The 21140-nt window shown below is 47.2% G+C and overlaps 1 protein-coding gene across 1 annotated transcript in view; it reads right to left on the reverse strand.

Annotated features, from left to right (window-relative positions):
* The window catches only part of SPTB (spectrin beta, erythrocytic), a gene marked incomplete at its 3' end in the record, with an annotated part of 70255 nt that overhangs the window by 22978 nt on the left and 26137 nt on the right, over positions 1-21140 (reverse strand). Inside the window, exons 13-21 of the mRNA XM_084239607.1 lie at positions 19693-20563; positions 18475-18612; positions 5475-6231; positions 5033-5235; positions 4835-4925; positions 3516-3662; positions 1996-2259; positions 1396-1602; positions 892-981 (exon numbers count right to left, since the gene is read on the reverse strand). Coding sequence (XP_084095733.1) covers positions 892-981; positions 1396-1602; positions 1996-2259; positions 3516-3662; positions 4835-4925; positions 5033-5235; positions 5475-6231; positions 18475-18612; positions 19693-20563 — 2768 coding nt within the window. The remainder of the gene's footprint in view (positions 1-891; positions 982-1395; positions 1603-1995; positions 2260-3515; positions 3663-4834; positions 4926-5032; positions 5236-5474; positions 6232-18474; positions 18613-19692; positions 20564-21140) is intronic.

Here is a 21140-nt window from a genome sequence, read left to right on the forward strand (position 1 = left end):
GGGGAGCCTTATTCATGTGACACCTGATGGATTTGTTCTAGTTGCTATGAGAAGCCATGAGGGCCGTGCTCTCAAAGCCCCAGTGTGGCAGCAGCCTCAGCAGCCACCCCTTACCCAGGATCTTGATAGAAATGCAGACCATCAGGTGTTATTCCTAGAGTCAGCAGATCTGGAGTGAAGCCTAGTCAAGCGCATTTTAACCAGACTCTGGGTGAGTCTGTCGCACATTAGAGTTTGAGAACCACAGTGGTAGAGGGAGTGATCAAGTGGGATTTAGGTTTTAGCTCAGCCAGCCTAAAAGTTTTATTAGGGTAGCCTTGCTCTCCCTAGAGATTACCTTCCCTCTCTTGGTGAGGGGAACCCCATCCATATTATCTAGCCCTTTCCTATAATAGCAAACGTCAGACGGGTGAGTTGAAAGTCTTTGTTAGTAGCACTTACTGAGGCTAGAATGAGTCTAAGTCTTTAGTGTTAGAAAGACTAGTTGGCTTATTTTACAACTGAGGAAACTGAGGCTCCTGAGAATACTGTTTTCTACCAGGCCCCCTCCTTTAATTGGGAGCTTCGATGTTAACTGGGCACCCAAATCTACCTCTTCTAGCTTACTTACCTGTGCCCAGAATGGCCTCAATCCCAAAGCACCTGGCTCCCCAACCCCTCCATGGTCCTTCTAGAATTCTCCGCCATCACCAAAGTTGCTCTTTCTGCTGACACTACAAATACAGACTGGGGCCCCATCAGCTACCTACAAGGACAACACCTTGCTGTTACTGGCCTTCTGCAGGTTAGTACTGGACCTCTCTGGGGCAGGATGGGGGTGGGGTGTGGGGTGTGTGTGTGTGTATGTGTGTGTGTGTGGTGGGAGGACTGACCAAGTGAGGCAGGACGTACCTGGTTCTTCTTCATGAATAGCTGCACGCTTTGCAGATTAGTGCCATAGTCAGCCGACTGGGCCAGTGGCAGTCTCTCCTCCACCCAGAGCTGTAGGTCCAGAAAGCAGGGACAGCAGATGACAATGATGGCCTCCCTTTCCCGAGCTCTCACCATGAGCCAGACAGAGCTCTGCCTGCCATCTCCCTGGTTCTTCCCAACATCCCACTAAATTTTATCCCCCCTTTACAAATATTTTGAATTGAGGTTCCAGGTAACCTGTGTGGTGACCTGTGATGTAACTGCACCTTACACTTAAGTCTGCCTGGCCCCAAAGCCCATGAGAGTGAGTTACATTCAAAATGCCCTGGCTTTACTTCTATATTTAATGTAATCATCACAACAACCCAGAGATAAAGGGGTGAGATGGCCAGACATCTGCTACCAAGAATTTCCCTGGACCGCAGCCAGCCACAGTGATGTGGCAGCTGCCAAGGCGGTGGAGGGGGGTCATGGCCCTTGTACCGTCTCATCCTCTAAGTCCCGGCTGATCTGCAGCTTGGCTCTAGATGATTCCAGCTGCTTCTTCCTTCTCCCCAGGGGCTCCAGGAGGTCCAGGAACCGCTTCTCAATGCTCAAGTCTGCATCTCCCGCCTCCTCTCCCAGAGAGGGCACCTGGGCGAATAGCTCTCCCAGCTCCTCCTTCCGCACATTCACTTGGTCTTCCACACGCTGGGGACATAAGGTGACAGTGTCAGCACTGGTCTTGGCACCTGTGCAGCCCTTTGTCTTTCGTTATCCGTACATCATCTATCCTTAAAGGCCCAGCTCAGCCTTCCTCATGAAGTCTCCCTGATACCCCCTCTCATCTTTCCCTTCTCTGAGGGCCCGTCCGATACATCTCATGTAGCTTGGATCCCCACATTTGGGTCCCTACCTGACATGCTGCAAAGGGGTAGAAAATGGGTTATGAATCAGGAGACATTTTTGCTTGATAAAAGCAAGTCCAGCTGAGTTTCAGAAGGAATACTTATTTCTAGGTGAAGTACTTACTTCTAGGTTTCAAACTTGGTCCCCAAGATCCCTTCTATTTCAATACTCCAGGTCTACAACCCCCTCACGTGCCTTCAGCTTAGCCAACATCCGGTTGACACTGGTCAGGTCCTTGCCCGGGTCGTCAGACCGCAGCTGGTCCTCCATGGCGCTGATCCACTTGTTGAGGTCAGCATGGGTCTGCGAGCGCAGATCAGAGCTCCTGGCAGCTGAGAGATGTTTGGCCTTCTCCTGCGTGGTGGCCTGAAGCTCATCCCAGAGCCGGTGCAAGGCTTCCAGCCTCTGGGACACCACGGTTGTAAACTGGGGCTTCTCCTCCATCAGCTGTTTTCCTTCCTGCATGGAGGAGGAAGAAGAGCGCTCACCCTGAGGCCAGGTGGCCCTGGAGCAGCCAGGGCCCCAGGTAGTTGCAAAGGGCTAATGGAGAGGAGGTCACAGAGGCAAAGAATCTGCCTGGTAGTATGGCGAGGCTCAATTGAAAGACCATGCACCCTCTGAGTTATTTGCAGAAGGTGGGACAGGGAGCTCATGTTTGGGGTAAATGACTCAAGGAGACTGCAGTATGGGAACTGCAGATAAGGATCAGCGGTACTAAAATATCGGGGGGTGGGGAATGATCTAAGATCTAGCCATGCATAACCAGCATGGTGACCCCCAGGGAGTTCCACCCTCGTGATCATTTCCCAGAGGTTGTGCACTAACCTTCGGTGGTGTCTTTTACTGAGTTTGTCTTTATTGGTTTTTACTTACATAAATGTCCCTTTTGGGGGAGGGTGTACAGTATGTGATATGACTTGGGCTTAGGAATATAGACCCAACTGCTAACAATAGTATTTATCATGCAAGTGTCTAATAATTGCCAAGCACTATTCTAAGTGCTATATACTCTTTTAAGTATTTAGTGCTCACAATTCCATCAGGTAGGCTCTATTATTATCCTTACTTTACAGATGAAGAGAATGAGGTGCAGGGAGGTTGAGAAGTTAGTCTGGCTTGGAGTCTGCACCCTTAACCCATATGGAACACGACCTGAGGTGAACCCCGGGGCTGCTTCTTCCTGCATGCCCACAGCAGGGAGGAACAAAGCACTTGGTTGCCAGAGCTAACACCAGCTCTGGGTAAGCTGGTTATAGAGGGGATCCTGGGGTCCCCATCTTCGAAGGGGATGGATGACCACTCCCTGTTGGTGCCCCCCCCCCCCATCCAAATGGCGAGGCCACTGGTACCCTGGACCATTCTGATCATCTCACATATTTCCCCGTCCCTTACAAGACAGTGCTCTGGTGAGAATAATGGAGGGCAATCAGAGACAACTGCTGTCCTGGCACTGGACACAGGAACTGTGGCCTGGGTGTCCACATGCTCCTGAACTGTCCTGAGATTTAGGTGACCCAGAAAGGCACTAATTCTGAGCAGCTTCAATGAGTCTGGAACTCTGGAGGTTTAACTCCTACTAGCTACAAAAAGTCTTTTCACTTCCAAGTGGAATGCTGTCCAGTGAGATTAGTGAAGCCTCTATCAGACAAGCATTATCTGATCTACTCCCCCACCCCACCCCCAGCTACATCCCTTCCCCCATGTGCTTGACTTGCCGCATCGATGTTCTCCAGCCACCCTTGGTGCGAGGCCAGCTCTGCCACAAATGCCTGATGCTTCAACCATATGTTGTGAAGGTTCCGTGCCTCATCATAGGAGACATCCTGAGATGTCAGCAGCTTGTCATTGATCCAGAGCGTGAGCTGCAGGCAGAAAGAGGGGGTGCTGTCATCCCCGAATGTTTCTCCTTTGGCCAGGGGCTCAGACAGGAGCTGCTGCCCACCTCTGGCTGCAGAAGGAGAAGGCCAAGCAGAAGTGTGAGTACAGAGGAGAAATACTCTCGAACATGGAGCCTGAACTTCAGCACCGGCAACTCAAGCCCTGGGTTAAAATATGGGCCCCGCCTGTCTTCTCCACCAGAGTGTGTGCTGTGTGACCCTGGGGATAGTTATTCTTCTCTCCACAGTTCCAGGACTGAGGACAGACCTGGCAAGTTGCAGGAACTCAATGAGTGTTTAGTGAATGGAGAAGAAACCCACTGACAGTAAGGTGAGAAATCATTAGCCAACACAGAAATGGTCATCTGAGGAAGAAGTCAAGGGCAAGTACTGTAATTAACAACAAGAGAAGAACTGTGATGAGCATCCCACATTCCCAAGATGTCCTAGTATCATACAGAGTCTGGTTTGTGCCAAGGGCAAAAGGAGATGAAACAGAACTTCCTGGGCTGAAAAGGAGAGGGTATGAAGGTGAGAGCAAGAGAGAATTCAGAGAAAGTTTTGTTCCACATGGAAGTACTACTAATGGAGGGACCGGGAGTGTAGGTCAAGAACTTCTTTCTACAGCTCCCCCCAGGCCGAGCAAGGAGCAAGCTCTCCAATTGGGAGGCTTGTTAAAAATGTGTTTTTTTTTTTTTTTCTCGTTCTGATCCATCTGGGCCTGAATGTGGCCCAGGAGTCTGCATTTAACCTGAGCCAGCACTGGGCTCCATAATTTGCAAGGTCAGTGCAAAGTAAAAATGTTCAAACTTGGTAACAATTTCAAGATGGCAATAGCAGAGCATTAAACTAAGTTCAGGGCCTTCTAAGCATGGGACTCTGTGAATGCACCAGTTTTACTTCTTTGAAGCTGGCTGGTCCTGACCAGGGCTCTAGATGATTCTTAGGCTACCCATTGACCAACCAAAAGATAACTTTCCAGATTAAAAAAAAAAAGGGAGAAAGAGGGTGATCTAAGCCACCCAGTTCTCAGAGCTCCCACTCATGCATCCCAGACCCTTGAGTCAAAGAGGATCCCCATGGCCATCTCACCCCTGGGGCACTTTGCTCTGAGAAAAGATGCTCTTGTGAAGTGCCCTGCCTTGCTGCAGCCTCACCTCCTGGCAGTTCTGGAGAAAGTTCTGGAGCTCCAGGTTGTCTCTCAGAAGAACTGAGCCCTCCTGGGCCTTCTCATCATTCCTCCTGTACCTAGAATGGAAGCCAGCAGCACAGTCATGACCATATCGGGCCTGGGTCCTCAAGCAACATGGCCAGCCCTACCCAGTTCCTGCTGTGATCCAGGGGGTGGACAGTACCTGTCCTCAATCAGCTGCACCTTCTCCTTTATCTTGTCTGAATAGAGGTTTCCCTCGGCGACCAGCTTGTTTCCAGAGTCCACAGGACTCAAGACCTTATCCCTATTGTTCTCCATAGACACCAAGAAATCCTCAAACTTCCGGATCCCAGCCTCTGCAGCTTCTAGGGAGTCTGGGGGCTCCAAGTGGGCCAGAGTATATTCCTGTAGAAGCAAGTTTCCAGACAAGGATGAAGATAAACCAAGGAGGCAGTGGGGGTCTGCCAGGCAGGAGCACCCAGTGCAGCCACCAGAGACATGTCCCTCTAATTAGTGGCCAGAGAGAGCCCAAAAGAAGCATAATTTGGTCCCTGAACTCTCTAGCACATTCATAGACCTACCAGGGCATGGCTGTGCCCCTCCCTACCCTTACCCGCTACCTACAGTCCTTAATGTCTCCCTACCTGGTTGCTGAGGATGGCTTCAGCCTGCTTGGCATCTTTTTGGAACTCCTGGAAGCCGAGGCACTGGGCGAGGGAGCGGCCACGGCTCTCCCACATCCGACGCAGGGCATCCCAGCCGGAATCCAGGCCTTCCAGTCGCTGGCCCAGGAGCAGGTACTCTGGGTCTGTCTGGCCATGGATCACCTTCTCCCCAGATGCTTTGACATGTTGGTAGCTCTCTTGGTGCCCGTCAATCTCGTCCTTGATGGCTGCATGTTGCTGCAGCAGCTGCTCGGCCTCTGGAAGGGACTCAGGTGTGTCCTCGGAGGCTACAGCCTTCTGGGCCATGGACAGCCAGGCCTGGAACTCATCCAGATCCTGTAGGAAGGCCTGCAGCTGGCTGGCCTCACCCAAAGAGGCCTCCTGGCCCTGCAGGGCTCGCTGTAGGCCCTGCCACAGCTCTTCCACATACGCTTGCCGCCGGCCAATGTCCTCCTTGAGCTCAGGGTGGGACTGCATCAGCCGCTGTGACTCCCGCTCCAGGGCACCCACGCGGGCTTGGATGGCAGCCACATCGCGCTCCAACCCAGACAGCTTCCGCTGGATGGCAATGACACCCGCCAGGTCCCTGCCAAGGTCCTTTGTGGACTCTACTACCTTCGTCTTGTCTGTGATCCACTTGCTGGTCTCCTCACAGTCCACACAGTAGTTGTGCACCCGCAGGGCCGAGTCCACAGCCTCCCGCCGGTCCGACACCATGGTCTGGAATGCCTGCCACCTGCCACGGGGATGCAGAGACACTTTCTTCTTAAGTCCTCCCAGCTTTCCCACCAGAGTCACCCCCCACAGACCTGGTACACTGAATAAAATCATCTACCTAACAAAGATCTATTTTATCCAATTTTGTGCAAAACATGTGAACTACCAATCAAACCTTTCCATCAGAGGGAGACAAGCAACGATGTGATTCTGTATATGGTTGAATTTCAGGTAAACATGTAATTTCCCCAATATTTTAAACTTCAAGAATGCCTCAGGACATAGGGTCCCACTGCCCTAGAGGAAATGCCTAAGCCCACATTCAGGGTGTCTGGGACATAAAAGAAGTGTCCTGGGCTCTAAGAGGAAGGAGGCCTGGGGAAGACGAGGAAGGAGAGGGAGGGGAGGAGCTGGGATTACAATTAGAATGGATCGCATACTCTCGACCTTCAAGAGCAGGACTGAAATGATGCTGGGAGATACACGAAGGCCTGACATAAGTCCCGGGAGCCTGGGGTTGGAGCCTCTTTGAAAGAGCTGCTCACCACAAGGATGTCCACTCTCACCATTGCTTTTCAATATAATACTGGAAGTCCTAGCCAGGGCAATAAGACAAGAGAAAGACATCCAAGGAATCCAAATAGGAAAAGAAGAAGTCAAACTATCACTATTTGCAGACGATATGATATTATACATAGAGAACCCCAAAAACTCCACAGAAAAGCTAATTCAACTCATCAATCAGTTCAGTAAAGTGGCAGGATACAAAATCAACACGCAAAAGTCAGTAGCCTTCCTATACACAAACAATAAATCTGAAGAAGAAGAAATCAAAAAGACCATCCCTTTTGTTATTGAAACAAAAAAAATCAAATATTTGGGAATAAATCTAACAAAAGAGGTAAAGGACCTATACAAAGAAAACTATAAAACACTGTTAAAAGAAATAGAAGAAGACACAAAGAAATGGAGAGACATCCCCTGCTCATGGATTGGAAGAATAAACATTATTAAAATGGCCATCCTTCCAAAAGCAATATACAGATTCAATGCTATTCCAATCAAAATTTCAATGTCATTCTTCAAAGAAATAGAACAATTATTGATGAAATTCATATGGAATCACAAAAAACCCCGAATAGCCAAAGCTCTCCTGAAAAAAAAAGAAGGGAATGGAGGCATCAGACTCCCAGACTTCAAACTATACTACAAAGCCATAATCATCAAAACCGCATGGGAGAGAGGGGGCGGAGCAACATGGCGGCGAGGAGACGCTGCGAGTAAGAGCTCCCATTAAAAAAAGTTAATAGGGAGGAAAAGCGGCAGGTCCCAGTGAGAACTGGGACACGGAAGATAAACGGACGACTCCAGCAAACTGCCTGAAGAAGAAAGTTGCCATAAAAGAGGACGAGAAGGGAGGGAAGCGCAGAACCCTGCTCCCCTCCCCCGCCCACAGAGGCGGCACTCTCCGACCGGCAGAGACCAGGGAAACAACAAACCAAAACGCCCAACAAGAAAAACGGATGCAGCAAGCGGGACTGTGAGTGGAAAGGAACTATTTCAGCCACCACACCCCGTGAACGGGAGCTGAGGCGAACCCTGCAGGATCCGCCGCGGAGGTGAGCTCCACGCGCCATTAAAAAGAGAGCCCCGCCCACCAGGAGGAGACCAGCACCAGCACACAGCCCCGGCCGCCCGGTAAGCTTGCGCGAAAGCGGCGCTCGGATTGCAGCTGCCCAGGTCCCCGCGCCTGCGACCTAGGCTTGCGGGGAGACGGCGGAGGCCCTCCCTGAGTGAGCAGGAACAAGGCGCCCAGGCAGGGGAGCGGGATTCAAAAGGCGCCATTCCCGCGCCACTGATCTGGGCTACAGCCCGCGTCCTGGAACTGAGGGCTTTGGAACTGAGACCCGGGCGAGGCCCTCCCTGAGTGAGCAGGAACAAGGCGCCCAGGCAGGGGAGCGGGATTCAAAAGGCGCCATTCCCGCGCCACTGATCTAGGCTACAGCCCGCGTCCTGGAACTGAGGGCTTTGGAACTGAGACCCGGGGCACGAAATTAGGGGCGTGGGTTCCCCACGACGGTGGGGCACAAGGCAGACACAGCACCCCAAAGCTGTTGAGGTGTACCCTACCATCCCCGCTCTGCTCCCTGTCCCACGGGGTGGAAAATCAGCTCCCCAAGGGCTCTAGGAGAGATCTCTGGTGCCACCTAGCGACTTGACCCCAGCACAGGCTACTGAAGGAGCTAGTGGCCAGCTGGGGAGTTAGCCCACACCGGGCCCCTTCTGAACAAGTAGTCTGAGCCCACAGGGAGAGCGAGCACCCACAGCCGGGGCAGACCAGGCGCGCAGAAGAGTGTGCCTGAGACCAGAAGCGCAGGGAGTGTGTCCCACATCACCATTTTAGAACAGGGACATTTCTTCAGTAAAGACTACCTGCAGAAGGCTTCCTCAGGAGCCAGAGGTGAGCGGGGGAAGTTCGCCCACGCCAGACCCCCTCTGGCCTGCAGTCCAAGCCCAGAGGGAAGCAGGAACCCACCGCCGGGGCAGACCAGGCGCACAGGGGAGTGTGTCCCCACATCGGCATTTTAGAACAGGGACCTTTCTCCAGTAAAGGCTGCTTGAAACTGACAGATGACTCCTGGAAGAACCAGAGGGGAACAGAGAAGCCCACCCAAGATGCCGGCAAGTCCCAACAACACAGTGTCCCAACGCATACGGCAAATTAGAAAACAGACAGTAGGGAGGAGAAGAACCACACGCAACCTAGCAACTCTCCAGAGAAAAAGCACACCACAAAAAGAAAGCCAGCCCCCAGATTGCAACGACAATAACTTGGAAGAATTTCTGAGCCTTCCAGAAAGAGAATTTAAAATTGCCGTGATTAAAAAACTGACAGAAGTCATAAAGGAAAACAATGATAAGGGAAAAATAATCAACGATCAGAAGAATGCAATTGAGTCCCTAGAGAGGGAAAACAATGGTCAGAAGAAAGAAATTGAGTCCCTAAAGAGGGAAGTAAAAGAAATGCAGGAGATCAAAGAATTAATGGAAGAACTAAAGAATTCTGGGAAAAGCAATGAAAGCAGAATAGATGAAATGGAAGAACGAATAAGTAATCTTGAAGACGCAGAAATAAAAAGAACCAAAACAGAAAAGGAAAGAGAAGTACGAAGGAAAAAGAACGAAGAAAGACTTCGGGAACTATCTGACTCCATGAGGAAAGGAAATATAAGAGTTATAGGAATACCAGAAGGAGAGGAGAGAGATGTAGGAACAGAGAAAATATTCAAAGAGATAATTGAAGAGAACTTCCCAAATGTGAAGAAGGAGCTGAAAATTGATATACAAGAAGCAAGAAGAACACCAAACTTCCACGACGAAAGGAAAAATACAGCAAGACACATAATAGTAAAGCTCCCAAGAATCCAGGACAAGGAAAAAATAATGAAGCTGGCAAGAGGGAAGAAACAGATAACATTCAAAGGAAAACCAATCAGGCTGACATCAGACTTCTCCGAAGAAACACTACGGGCAAGGAGAGAGTGGAGGGACATAGTCAACAGACTCCAAGAAAACAGATGCCAACCAAGAATACTCTATCCCGCAAAGCTCTCCTTCCTCTTTGAAGAAAGAATATGGACCTTCCCAGACAAACAGAAACTCCGGAATTTCATTGCAACTAAACCCCCACTCCAAAAAATACTACAAGGAGTCCTAAAGCCAGAACCTCAGAGCGACGAATAACAATGAAAGAAGGCCAAAAAAAAAAAAAAAAGTTATTAAAAGAATAAATAAATAAAATCAAAGGAAAGACAAACACAATGGCAAATACAGATGTTAACATATCAATATTAACTCTAAATGTAAATGGACTAAACTCTTCAATAAAAAGACACAGAGTTGCAGCCTGGATTAAGAAACAAAACCCAACCTTTTGCTGTCTCCAGGAAACACATTTAGCTACAAAAGATAAAAATAGGCTCAAAGTTAAAGGATGGAAAACAATCCTACAAGCAAATGGACCAAAAAAGAAAGCAGGAACAGCTATACTTATATCAGATAAAACAGATTTCAAACTCAAAAAGATAAAAAGAGACCCCAATGGTCACTACATTATGATCAAGGGGACAATACTTCAAGAAGAAATAACACTCATTAACATATACTCACCAAACGAAGGAGCACCAAAATATATCAGACAACTGTTGTCCTCTCTGAAAACAGACATCAGAGAAAACACATACGTAGTGGGAGACTTCAACACACCACTATCAACAATGGATAGATCAACAAGACAAAAAATAAGTAAAGAAACCAAAGCTCTAAATAAAGACCTAGAGCAATTGGGCTTAACAGACATCTATAGAACACTAAACCCCAAAAAAATGGAGTACACATTTTTCTCAAGCGCACACGGATCATTCTCCAGGATCGATCACATACTGGGGCACAAGACAAACATCAACAGATACACCAAGATTGAAATCATATCAACCATCTTTTCTGACCATGAAGGCATCAAACTAGAAATAAACCATAAAAAGAAGGCAAGGAACTTTCCTACCTCATGGAGATTAAAAACCACACTACTGGAAGACCATTGGACTAATGAGGAGATCAAAGAAGAAATTAAAAAATTTTTTGAATTGAACGACAAGGAGGACACCAATATCCTAAATGTATGGGATGCAGCAAAAGCAGTAATAAGAGGAAAATATATAGCAATAGAAGCTCACATCAAGAAACAAGAAAGAACGCAAAGAAACAACCTAATCTCGAAGCTCAAAGATCTAGAAAAAGAACAACAAAAAAACCCCAAAACCAGTAGAAGAAAAGAAATAATAAAAACCAAAGCAGAAATAAATGAAATTGAAACTAAAAAAACAATCCAAAAGATCAATGAAACCAAGAGCTGGTTCTTTGAAAAAATCAATAAAATAGACAAACCCCTAGCCAGGCTCACAAAGGAAAAAAGGGAGAAAGCACAAATAAACAGGATCATCAATGAAAGAGGAGAAATCACAACGGACACAGCAGAAATCAAAAGAATAATCAGTAACTACTATGAACAGTTATATGGAAACAAGTTTAACAATCTAGAGGAGATGGACAAATTCCTACAACTCTACAATCACCCAAAGCTAGATAAAGAAGAAATAGAACACCTAAACAGACCAATTACAATTAGCGAAATTGAAATGGTAATCAAAAACCTCCCCAAAAACAAAAGCCCAGGACCTGATGGATTTACAAATGAATTCTACCAAACATTCAGAGACGAATTAGTGCCTATCCTTCACAAACTCTTCCAAAAAATTGAGAAGGAAGGGACAATACCAAACACGTTCTATGAAGCCAACATTACACTAATACCAAAACCGAACAAGGACAACACAAAAAAGGAAAACTACAGGCCAATCTCCCTAATGAACACTGATGCAAAAATCCTGAATAAAATTTTAGCTATCAGAATCCAACAATGTATCCATAAGATAATTCACCACGACCAAGTTGGATTCATTCCAGGGGCACAAGGATGGTTTAACATCCGAAAATCAATCAACGTTATCCAACACATCAACAAAAAGAAATATAAAAACCATATGATAATATCAATAGATGCTGAGAAAGCTTTCGACAAAGTGCAACACCCATTCATGATAAAAGCCCTTGAAATTCTTGGGATACAAGGAACATACCTCAACATCATAAAGGCCATCTATGACAAGCCAACAGCCAGTATCATTCTCAATGGTGAAAAGCTGAAAGCAATTCCATTAAGATCTGGAACAAGACAAGGATGTCCACTCTCACCATTGCTTTTCAATATAATACTGGAAGTCCTAGCCAGGGCAATAAGACAAGAGAAAGACATCCAAGGAATCCAAATAGGAAAAGAAGAAGTCAAACTATCACTATTTGCAGACGATATGATACTATACATAGAGAACCCCAAAAACTCCACAGAAAAGCTAATTCAACTCATCAATCAGTTCAGTAAAGTGGCAGGATACAAAATCAACACGCAAAAGTCAGTAGCCTTCCTATACACAAACAATAAATCTGAAGAAGAAGAAATCAAAAAGACCATCCCTTTTGTTATTGAAACAAAAAAAATCAAATATTTGGGAATAAATCTAACAAAAGAGGTAAAGGACCTATACAAAGAAAACTATAAAACACTGTTAAAAGAAATAGAAGAAGACACAAAGAAATGGAGAGACATCCCCTGCTCATGGATTGGAAGAATAAACATTATTAAAATGGCCATCCTTCCAAAAGCAATATACAGATTCAATGCTATTCCAATCAAAATTTCAATGTCATTCTTCAAAGAAATAGAACAATTATTGATGAAATTCATATGGAATCACAAAAAACCCCGAATAGCCAAAGCTCTCCTGAAAAAAAAAGAAGGGAATGGAGGCATCAGACTCCCAGACTTCAAACTATACTACAAAGCCATAATCATCAAAACCGCATGGTATTGGAACAAGAACAGACATACAGACCAATGGAATCGAATAGAAAATCCAGAAATAAACCCACAGGTTTATGGTCAACTAATCTTTGACAAAGGAGCAAAGACTATGCATTGGAGCAAAGAAAGTTTGTTCAATAAATGGTGCTGGGAAAACTGGGTCGCTACATGCAAAAGAATGAAGCTTGACCACCACCTCACACCATACACAAAAATCAACTCAAAATGGATTAAAGAACTAGACATAAGACCTGAAACCATAAAATATATAGAAGGAAATATAGGCGAAACACTACGTGATTTGCACATCAAAGACATCTTTACAGACACATCACCCAAAGCTGTGATAGTGAAGGCAAAGATAAACAGCTGGGACTATATCAAATTAAAGAGCTTTTGCACAGCAAAAGAGACAATAACAAAAACAAAGAGAAACCCCACCAACTGGGAGAACATTTTTGCACCCAACACTAATGATAAAGGACTGATCACAAAAATCTGCAAAGAGCTGATGAGTCTCAACAACAACAAAGAAAATAATCCAGTCAAAAAATGGGCAGAAGAGCTTAAAAGAAACTTCTCTGAAGAGGAAATGCAAATGGCCAACAGGCATATGAAAAAATGTTCAACATCACTTGTCATCAGGGAAATGCAAATCAAAACTACCATGAGATACCATCTTACACCAGTGAGAATGGCACATATTAAAAAAACTAGCAACAACAAATGTTGGCGAGGGTGTGGAGAAAAAGGAACTCTTCTGCACTGTTGGTGGGAGTGCAAACTGGTCCAACCACTGTGGAAAGCTGTGTGGAGATTTCTGGACCTACTAAACATAGAGCTTCCATATGACCCAGCAATTCCACTCCTAGGTATTTACCCAAAGGACACAGAAACATCAATTCCAAAGAACACCTGCACCCCTATGTTTATAGCAGCACTGTTTACAATAGCTAAGCTTTGGAAACAACCCAAATGCCCAAAAATAGATGACTGGATCAAGAAGATGTGGTACATATATACCATGGAATATTACTCAGCATTCAAAAAAGATAAACACATGCAATTTGCTGCAACATGGATGGCGCTGGAAGGGATCATGCTCAGCGAAATAAGCCAAAAAGAAAAAGAAAAATACCGGATGGTCTCACTCATAGCAGGAATCTAGAAAACTTAAATAAGGGACCAGGAAAATGAATAACTATAAGAAAGTGAAAATCAAAATCAACAAAAACTATGAACCAGAGACACTTTTAGGGGGGCGGGGGCGGGAGGGGAGGGATTGGGGTCAGAATGGGGGGCTGCAATTGTATGGGGAATATAACAATAAAATTTATAAAAAAAAAAAAAAAAAAAACAAAAACCGCATGGTATTGGAACAAGAACAGACATACAGACCAATGGAATCGAATAGAAAATCCAGAAATAAACCCACAGGTTTATGGTCAACTAATCTTTGACAAAGGAGCAAAGACTATGCATTGGAGCAAAGAAAGTTTGTTCAATAAATGGTGCTGGGAAAACTGGGTCGCTACATGCAAAAGAATGAAGCTTGACCACCACCTCACACCATACACAAAAATCAACTCAAAATGGATTAAAGAACTAGACATAAGACCTGAAACCATAAAATATATAGAAGGAAATATAGGCGAAACACTACGTGATTTGCACATCAAAGACATCTTTACAGACACATCACCCAAAGCAGTGATAGTGAAGGCAAAGATAAACAGCTGGGACTATATCAAATTAAAGAGCTTTTGCACAGCAAAAGAGACAATAACAAAAACAAAGAGAAACCCCACCAACTGGGAGAACATTTTTGCACCCAACACTAATGATAAAGGACTGATCACAAAAATCTGCAAAGAGCTGATGAATCTCAACAACAACAAAGAAAATAATCCAGTCAAAAAATGGGCAGAAGAGCTTAAAAGAAACTTCTCTGAAGAGGAAATGCAAATGGCCAACAGGCATATGAAAAAATGTTCAACATCACTTGTCATCAGGGAAATGCAAATCAAAACTACCATGAGATACCATCTTACACCAGTGAGAATGGCACATATTAAAAAAACTAGCAACAACAAATGTTGGCGAGGGTGTGGAGAAAAAGGAACTCTTCTGCACTGTTGGTGGGAGTGCAAACTGGTCCAACCACTGTGGAAAGCTGTGTGGAGATTTCTGGACCTACTAAACATAGAGCTTCCATATGACCCAGCAATTCCACTCCTAGGTATTTACCCAAAGGACACAGAAACATCAATTCCAAAGAACACCTGCACCCCTATGTTTATAGCAGCACTGTTTACAATAGCTAAGCTTTGGAAACAACCCAAATGCCCAAAAATAGATGACTGGATCAAGAAGATGTGGTACATATATACCATGGAATATTACTCAGCATTCAAAAAAGATAAACACATGCAATTTGCTGCAACATGGATGGCGCTGGAAGGGATCATGCTCAGCGAAATAAGCCAAAAAGAAAAAGAAAAATACCGGATGGTCTCACTCATAGCAGGAATCTAGAAAACTTAAATAAGGGACCAGGAAAATGAATAACTATAAGAAAGTGAAAATCAAAATCAACAAAAAACTATGAACCAGAGACACTTTTAGGGGGGCGGGGGCGGGAGGGGAGGGATTGGGGTCAGAATGGGGGGCTGCAATTGTATGGGGAATATAACAATAAAATTTATAAAAAAAAAAAAAAAAAAGAAAGAGCTGCTCACCAGCCCAGCCTAACACTGCCAGGGACACCTCTCAGAGCCGGGTTTATTCGTTCTGTGTCACGGTACTACAGGAGCTCACGAGAGTCTGCTGAAAACTGATTGGCTAATTGAGCCCATCTTTCCCGAGTATCTTTAGCCTTTGGGAGAATAGGCAGCCAGACAACTTTGCTCCAGGAAATATGTGATTTAGAGAGAACTTATGGCTCATGCTATAACTACAGTATAAACGTCTATGTACACATCATGTACTAAGCAAAGCGAATCAGGAGCTGTCAGGAGTACAGGGGTGACAGTGGCAGGTTTGGTGGAGGTCATCTGAGCTATATGTCAATGAGACAATCTCCAGTTCCTTCACTGGGGTGATTCACTGAAGGATGGGGCCCTGAGTCGCACTCATCTTTGTTGCCCCCACTCCTGGGGATGGAGCTGGAGGGACTGGGCAGACACGCTGTATAACACCCATGAAGGGCATTCCCAAAGTGAGACATCAGCAGCCAGCCTGGTAGGAAGATAAGCCTGGGAAAGATCAGGGACACCAGAAGAGAGCAGAGAGAGAGCCCAAAGACTTCTTGGCTCCCCTCCTAGACCAAGAAGTCCCCAAGCTCTGGGAATTCTGTGCTGATACACAGAAGATGCCAAGGCTGACAATTCAGGCGAAAGGAGGTGAAATTTTTCTCTGAGTTGGTTCACAGCCTCTATGAAATGATAATGAGGCGTCCAGGCGATGAGATCTCCCAGCCCCATCCAGAAGCCACCGGAGAGGGTCTGGCTGTGCCCCCTATTAATAATACCCAGGGGGATTTTCTAGGCCTTCCTGGTGTGGTCTCATACAGCCACCAAGCAGAGGCCACACCAGGGATGGGCTGGGATTGGGGTTCAGTGTGCCCACTTTCTCTCTTGACTGCATCGTTTGGAGGGAGTGGGCAGTCAGCACTAGCGAGGTCGTATCAGGAGTCCAGGTTTGACCAACACCATTAGAAAGGTGTTAGTCACCTGGAATGCACATGGTGGAAGGTCACCGTGTATTCAGTAAGTGTTTGACAGAAGTATGTGCCAAGCTTGGCAGAAGATATTTCAGATGTGTCTGTTTACTTATTAACCATTTATGGTACAATGATCGTATACCCTGTGCCAGGCAGTGATGAGGCTCTGGGAATACAGCAATGCATGAAGCAAAGCGAGCACAGACAAATAAGTAAGACTATAATCCATCAAGGGGTGATAAGTGCAATGAAAAAAAAAAATCAGGTAACAGAATAGAGGCAGAGGGGCTAGGTGGGGGAGGTATGTGATTCTTTGGATGGGCTTGACGGTCATTGAGGGCTACTCCAAGAAGCTAATGTGGGTGCTGAGACCTGAATAATAAGAGGGTAAAACAAATGGGTAGATGTCAAAAGGACACTCCAAACAGGGAACCTCAGATGGTTAAACGCAAGTTACTCAAAACACTGTGAGCAACATGTGAATGCAGAGCTCTTCCTTTGTTTATACTCTATTAGGAAGGTTCTTTAGCACAAAAGTGATTACAATGCAAGACTGAATGCAAAGCTCTAATCCGTACAAACGAGGAAATGAGAGTTTTGCATCTGGGACACTGGGATGGAAGCAACAGGGACTGACCTGAAGATGGGCAGGATTTGGACTATGTAGTTGGAGAATGCCAACTGGTAGGGGGAACGGAAGAAGGATGGAGGTGGAACTGTGGGTAGAGGTGAAGAATGACAGTTTTTTTTAAAAATATTTGAAGAGCTGTCACAAGGACAAAGAATCTAGGAAGTTGTGCTCTCAAGTGTGCACACATTTCAAGGCGGCAGATTTCCACTCGATGTGAGATTGAGCTTCCTAAGCAATAAAGGGATGGGCCACATGGGAAGGGGGTGAGCTCCCCATCTCTGGTAGCGCTTGTTCAGGGGTACAGCTTTTGTGGGGGACACAGCTAGACCACGTGACTTCTCAGGAAGCTTTCAATCCTCAGATTTAATGGAAAACGGAAAACCCCAAAGCCTCGGGTTCTCCTTTTCTCACCTAAGCACGGCAAGTGCCTGGGTGCACGCCACTTAGGTGTGGCTCATTAAGACCACAGATGCGTAGGTGACAGGGGCTACCTGTCTGTCTCTCACAGGTGCAGCCCCATCATCTCCAAATATAAAGAGGAGCACACGAGGCATCCTCCTTCTCTGCAGAAGAGTTAGGGGGGACTCTCATGAATGGCAGTCCCATCTTTGGATGCTAAGACCATCAGCCCTTTTTACTGACTCCATAGTATTCTAGCCACCCCCTACACTTCCCATAGGTTACCACCAGGGTCTCCACTGTACTAACCCCTTTTTCCCCAACATCCCCTCCCATACTGTTCAGATTGTCCCAGGCAGGGCAAGGCTCAGGCACCAAAGGAAAGAGGCCCAGAGCTGGGGAGGTGGTGAACTTGTGACATGGTGTATGCAGGGCCCCAGGTAACAAACAAGGGGCACAGGTGTGTGCTCTGTCTTCAGAGCTCCCCCAATTAGGCCTTGTACAGAAAGCCAGCACCCCATCTGCAAAGGCTCCTCAGGGGCTGCTTTTTGTTCTGCCCACAAAGCATGCTCAAGGCTGCCTGCTAATTCTCCTCTTCATTCAAGCCAGCCTCGTTATCAATGCTGCATTGTGGTGCAAGCAGGGGCCTTCCTTTATGGACAGTACTTAAGAGCTCTCAGAAAGCACTTCTCCCTGCCTAAGAACATAGAAGGAAATGTGGCCTGGGTACCATATGGCCTAGTTCTAACTACAGTGCACTCAGAATGTCTCCTCCATCACACAGGACATCCCCTTATCCCCCGTGCCCCCAGGAACACAGCTCCCTCCCTCCCTCCATGGGCTGGTCACCACACACAACCTTCTCTTCGCTGCTGAAGATCCGGTGTAGAAGGCGACAGTGGCCAAGAAAGATTTTGAGGGCACAAGCCTGGCATCACATAGCAGGCCTCCTGTCTTTTGGGCCTCATTCCCCAGGGTGTCTCAGGTGCAAAGAGAAAATGCTCCCAGCTCCAGCCCTCGCCCTTCCCACCTGGTGTTCAGGTGGTCCTGGTACTGCTTCACTTCTCCACTGCGTGGGTGGCCACTCTCTACCAGGCTATTGGCTGCCTGATTCACACCATCAATCTGAGCCTTCAAAGTCTTCATCTCCTGGTCCAGGATGTCAAACCTGATATGACAGAGAAAATGAGGATGAGTGAGGTAGCAGCAGCCACTTCATGGCCAGGGGCCATTCAGTTTCCAGAATGTGTAGCTCTTGCTTTCGCTGTCCACCTCCTAAATACACCTGGGCAGGTAAAGCGGGGTGGTGGTGAAAAAGAGAAAGATGTCAGTGCATCCTGGTTCATGGATCCCATTTCACAGTTTAGTATTTCCAAGACCAGGTGAGGAGAGAGATGGTTACTGACCATTAGACCTCTGGCTTAGTAGAGAGGCATAGAGGAAGAAATAGGTATGCATTTTTGGGAGGTAGAAGGGGGTGTCAATTGTCATGAGAACACCCACCATGCCTCTACGATCTCGACTGCTGCTCTTAGCCCCTAGAGCCACGGCCTGACACCTTGACTTGAAGGACACGCTCCCAGCCAGGTGCTCTGTCCTTGGATAGGAGAAGGGGAGCTGCTGAGGGAGGGGGCTGTAGTTATGACAGCTGACCCTTCCAGGAGAAGAGTGGGACACCATGGCATGCCCAGGGAGTGGCTTCTCTTCAATTCCCTGGATCTATGCTTGGGATCCTGGGATGCCACACAGACTGGGGGTGGCTTCCCCATGCCAGAATGCTGAGGGGCTCTCAACCCCACAAATAAGAGTGGCCTTGTAGACTGCCAGTTTACAAACTGTTCTCTGCAATCCCTGGGGTGCAGAGACCGAGAACTGTCTCTATGGGCGGTGACAGAACTAGAGCTAGCGAGGTCCTGGCCTCTACTTCCTCCTTAAATCACTTCAGTCCCACTTCCCTCTGTGTATGTCAGGAATATACACAGTTCATTTGAACGAAAGCTGCATGGCTTAAAAGTAACTGCAGAACTGATCTACGGAGGCCCCTTCATTTCAGTTTGTGAAAATTTGTGGGGTGAAGCACCCAAAGCCACAGAGCTGGATCAGAGCTTGTGACTTCCGGCTTCTGCAATAGAGGGCATCCCAGGGCCTCTTAAAAAGACCCTGGTTGATTGAGAGGCTGTTACCATACGAGGCAGATGCTGGGAGACGGGGGGTGCAGGGAGAGAGGAAGAGAAGGGCCAGCTCTGACCTGTGCTGCACGACCTCCAGGTCCTCCAGTGTGTCTGGGATTTCCATCTGGGCCAGCCACTTCTCCTTCTCACCCATCCATAGCTCACAGGCATCTGTCTCCCCAAACACTGTGTACAGGTCCAGCGCATCCTGCAGCCTCTGCCGACGCAGGTCTGCCTGCGCCACCACCTGCTGGTACAGCTCCCGGAGGGCCTGCAGACGATTGGTCACATCTGGAGAATCCCGAAACTCCTGGGGGAAGCCCTGGGCCTGATTTTCCAGATGCTCCATCACCCCACGGCTCTCCTCCAGCTCCTCCAGGAAGTCCTTGTGCTTCTTCCCCAGGGCCCGTGTGGCCCCTTCATCCTGCCCAACGTCTTCCCCTGAGAGCAGCCGATGGGCATCTTGTAGCCAGGCTTTCAAGTCGTCCGCATCACCCTGGAACTGGAAGAAGTTCTCAGCATCCTGGAGGTTCTTCTTGCGAAAGGCAGCCAGCTCCTTGAGCTGGTCCCACTGGGCAGACACCTCCTTGATTCGCGCCTCGATCTGTGGGTGTCCAAACTGCTTGCGAGCAACCATGGCCTCGGCCTCCTGAAAGATCTGCTGCAGGTGGGCGTCCAGCCCTCGGAGCTCATCCTCAAAGGCCTTGTGCTTGCGCTGCAAGATGAGCACGCTGGTCAGGTCCTTGCCATAATCCAGCGAGGAGTAGATCTGCTCCTTCTCCTTGATCCAGCTCTCGGCCTCATCCATCTCCCAGAAGAACTTCCAGAGCCGCTTGGACTGCTCCAGCTGGGCCTTCCGCCCAGCTGCCATGTTGCTCAGCTCCTCGAAGCACTGCTGCAGGTGACTGACACGGTCCTGGATGACCTGGGGGTCACAAGGCTGGTATCCTGGGAGGAAAGGCAGGGGGAAGGGGCACAAAAAGGGTAAGGGCTTCATTTCCAAGCAAGCTTCTGATTAGTTGTCACGCTCAAACCATTCAATCTCAACCTGCTATATCACTAGGGTTTGGGGGTTGGATATAGGGGGTCCCAGTTGCTCAGTGGGCAGGCCAAATTCTTTAAAATTATCCCCACTAAAACTTCAGGAATAAGGGAGGTTAAAAGATGGGTGAGCTCTTAGTAGAAAAGCACAATGTGAAATTATTTTTTTAAAAATCCAAGACATACATTTCAAGATGATTGATTCTTCGAGGCCACAGAGTCTCCCATTTAACACCTGAGGCTAGAAACCTAAATTGCCTCTACTGTAACTTGGGCTGGCACAGAGAATGAAAGCAGGATGATGCCTTACTGGTGCTTATAAACACATTCCGATTATAGCCGACCAAAACAGTTGCCTGCTCCTTGGAGAGTTTTGCTACCCTTCAAGCGCCTTTCTTGCCTCATCAGTTAAGGAAAGAAGCAGAATTCTAAAACTAAGAGATTTATCCAAGCTGGGTGGTGGAGTGCTAGCCAGAGGATGGGG

Source organism: Talpa europaea (assembly GCF_964194135.1).
Source record: "Talpa europaea genome assembly, chromosome: 8".
In the NCBI taxonomy this organism is placed as follows: Eukaryota; Metazoa; Chordata; class Mammalia; order Eulipotyphla; family Talpidae; genus Talpa; species Talpa europaea.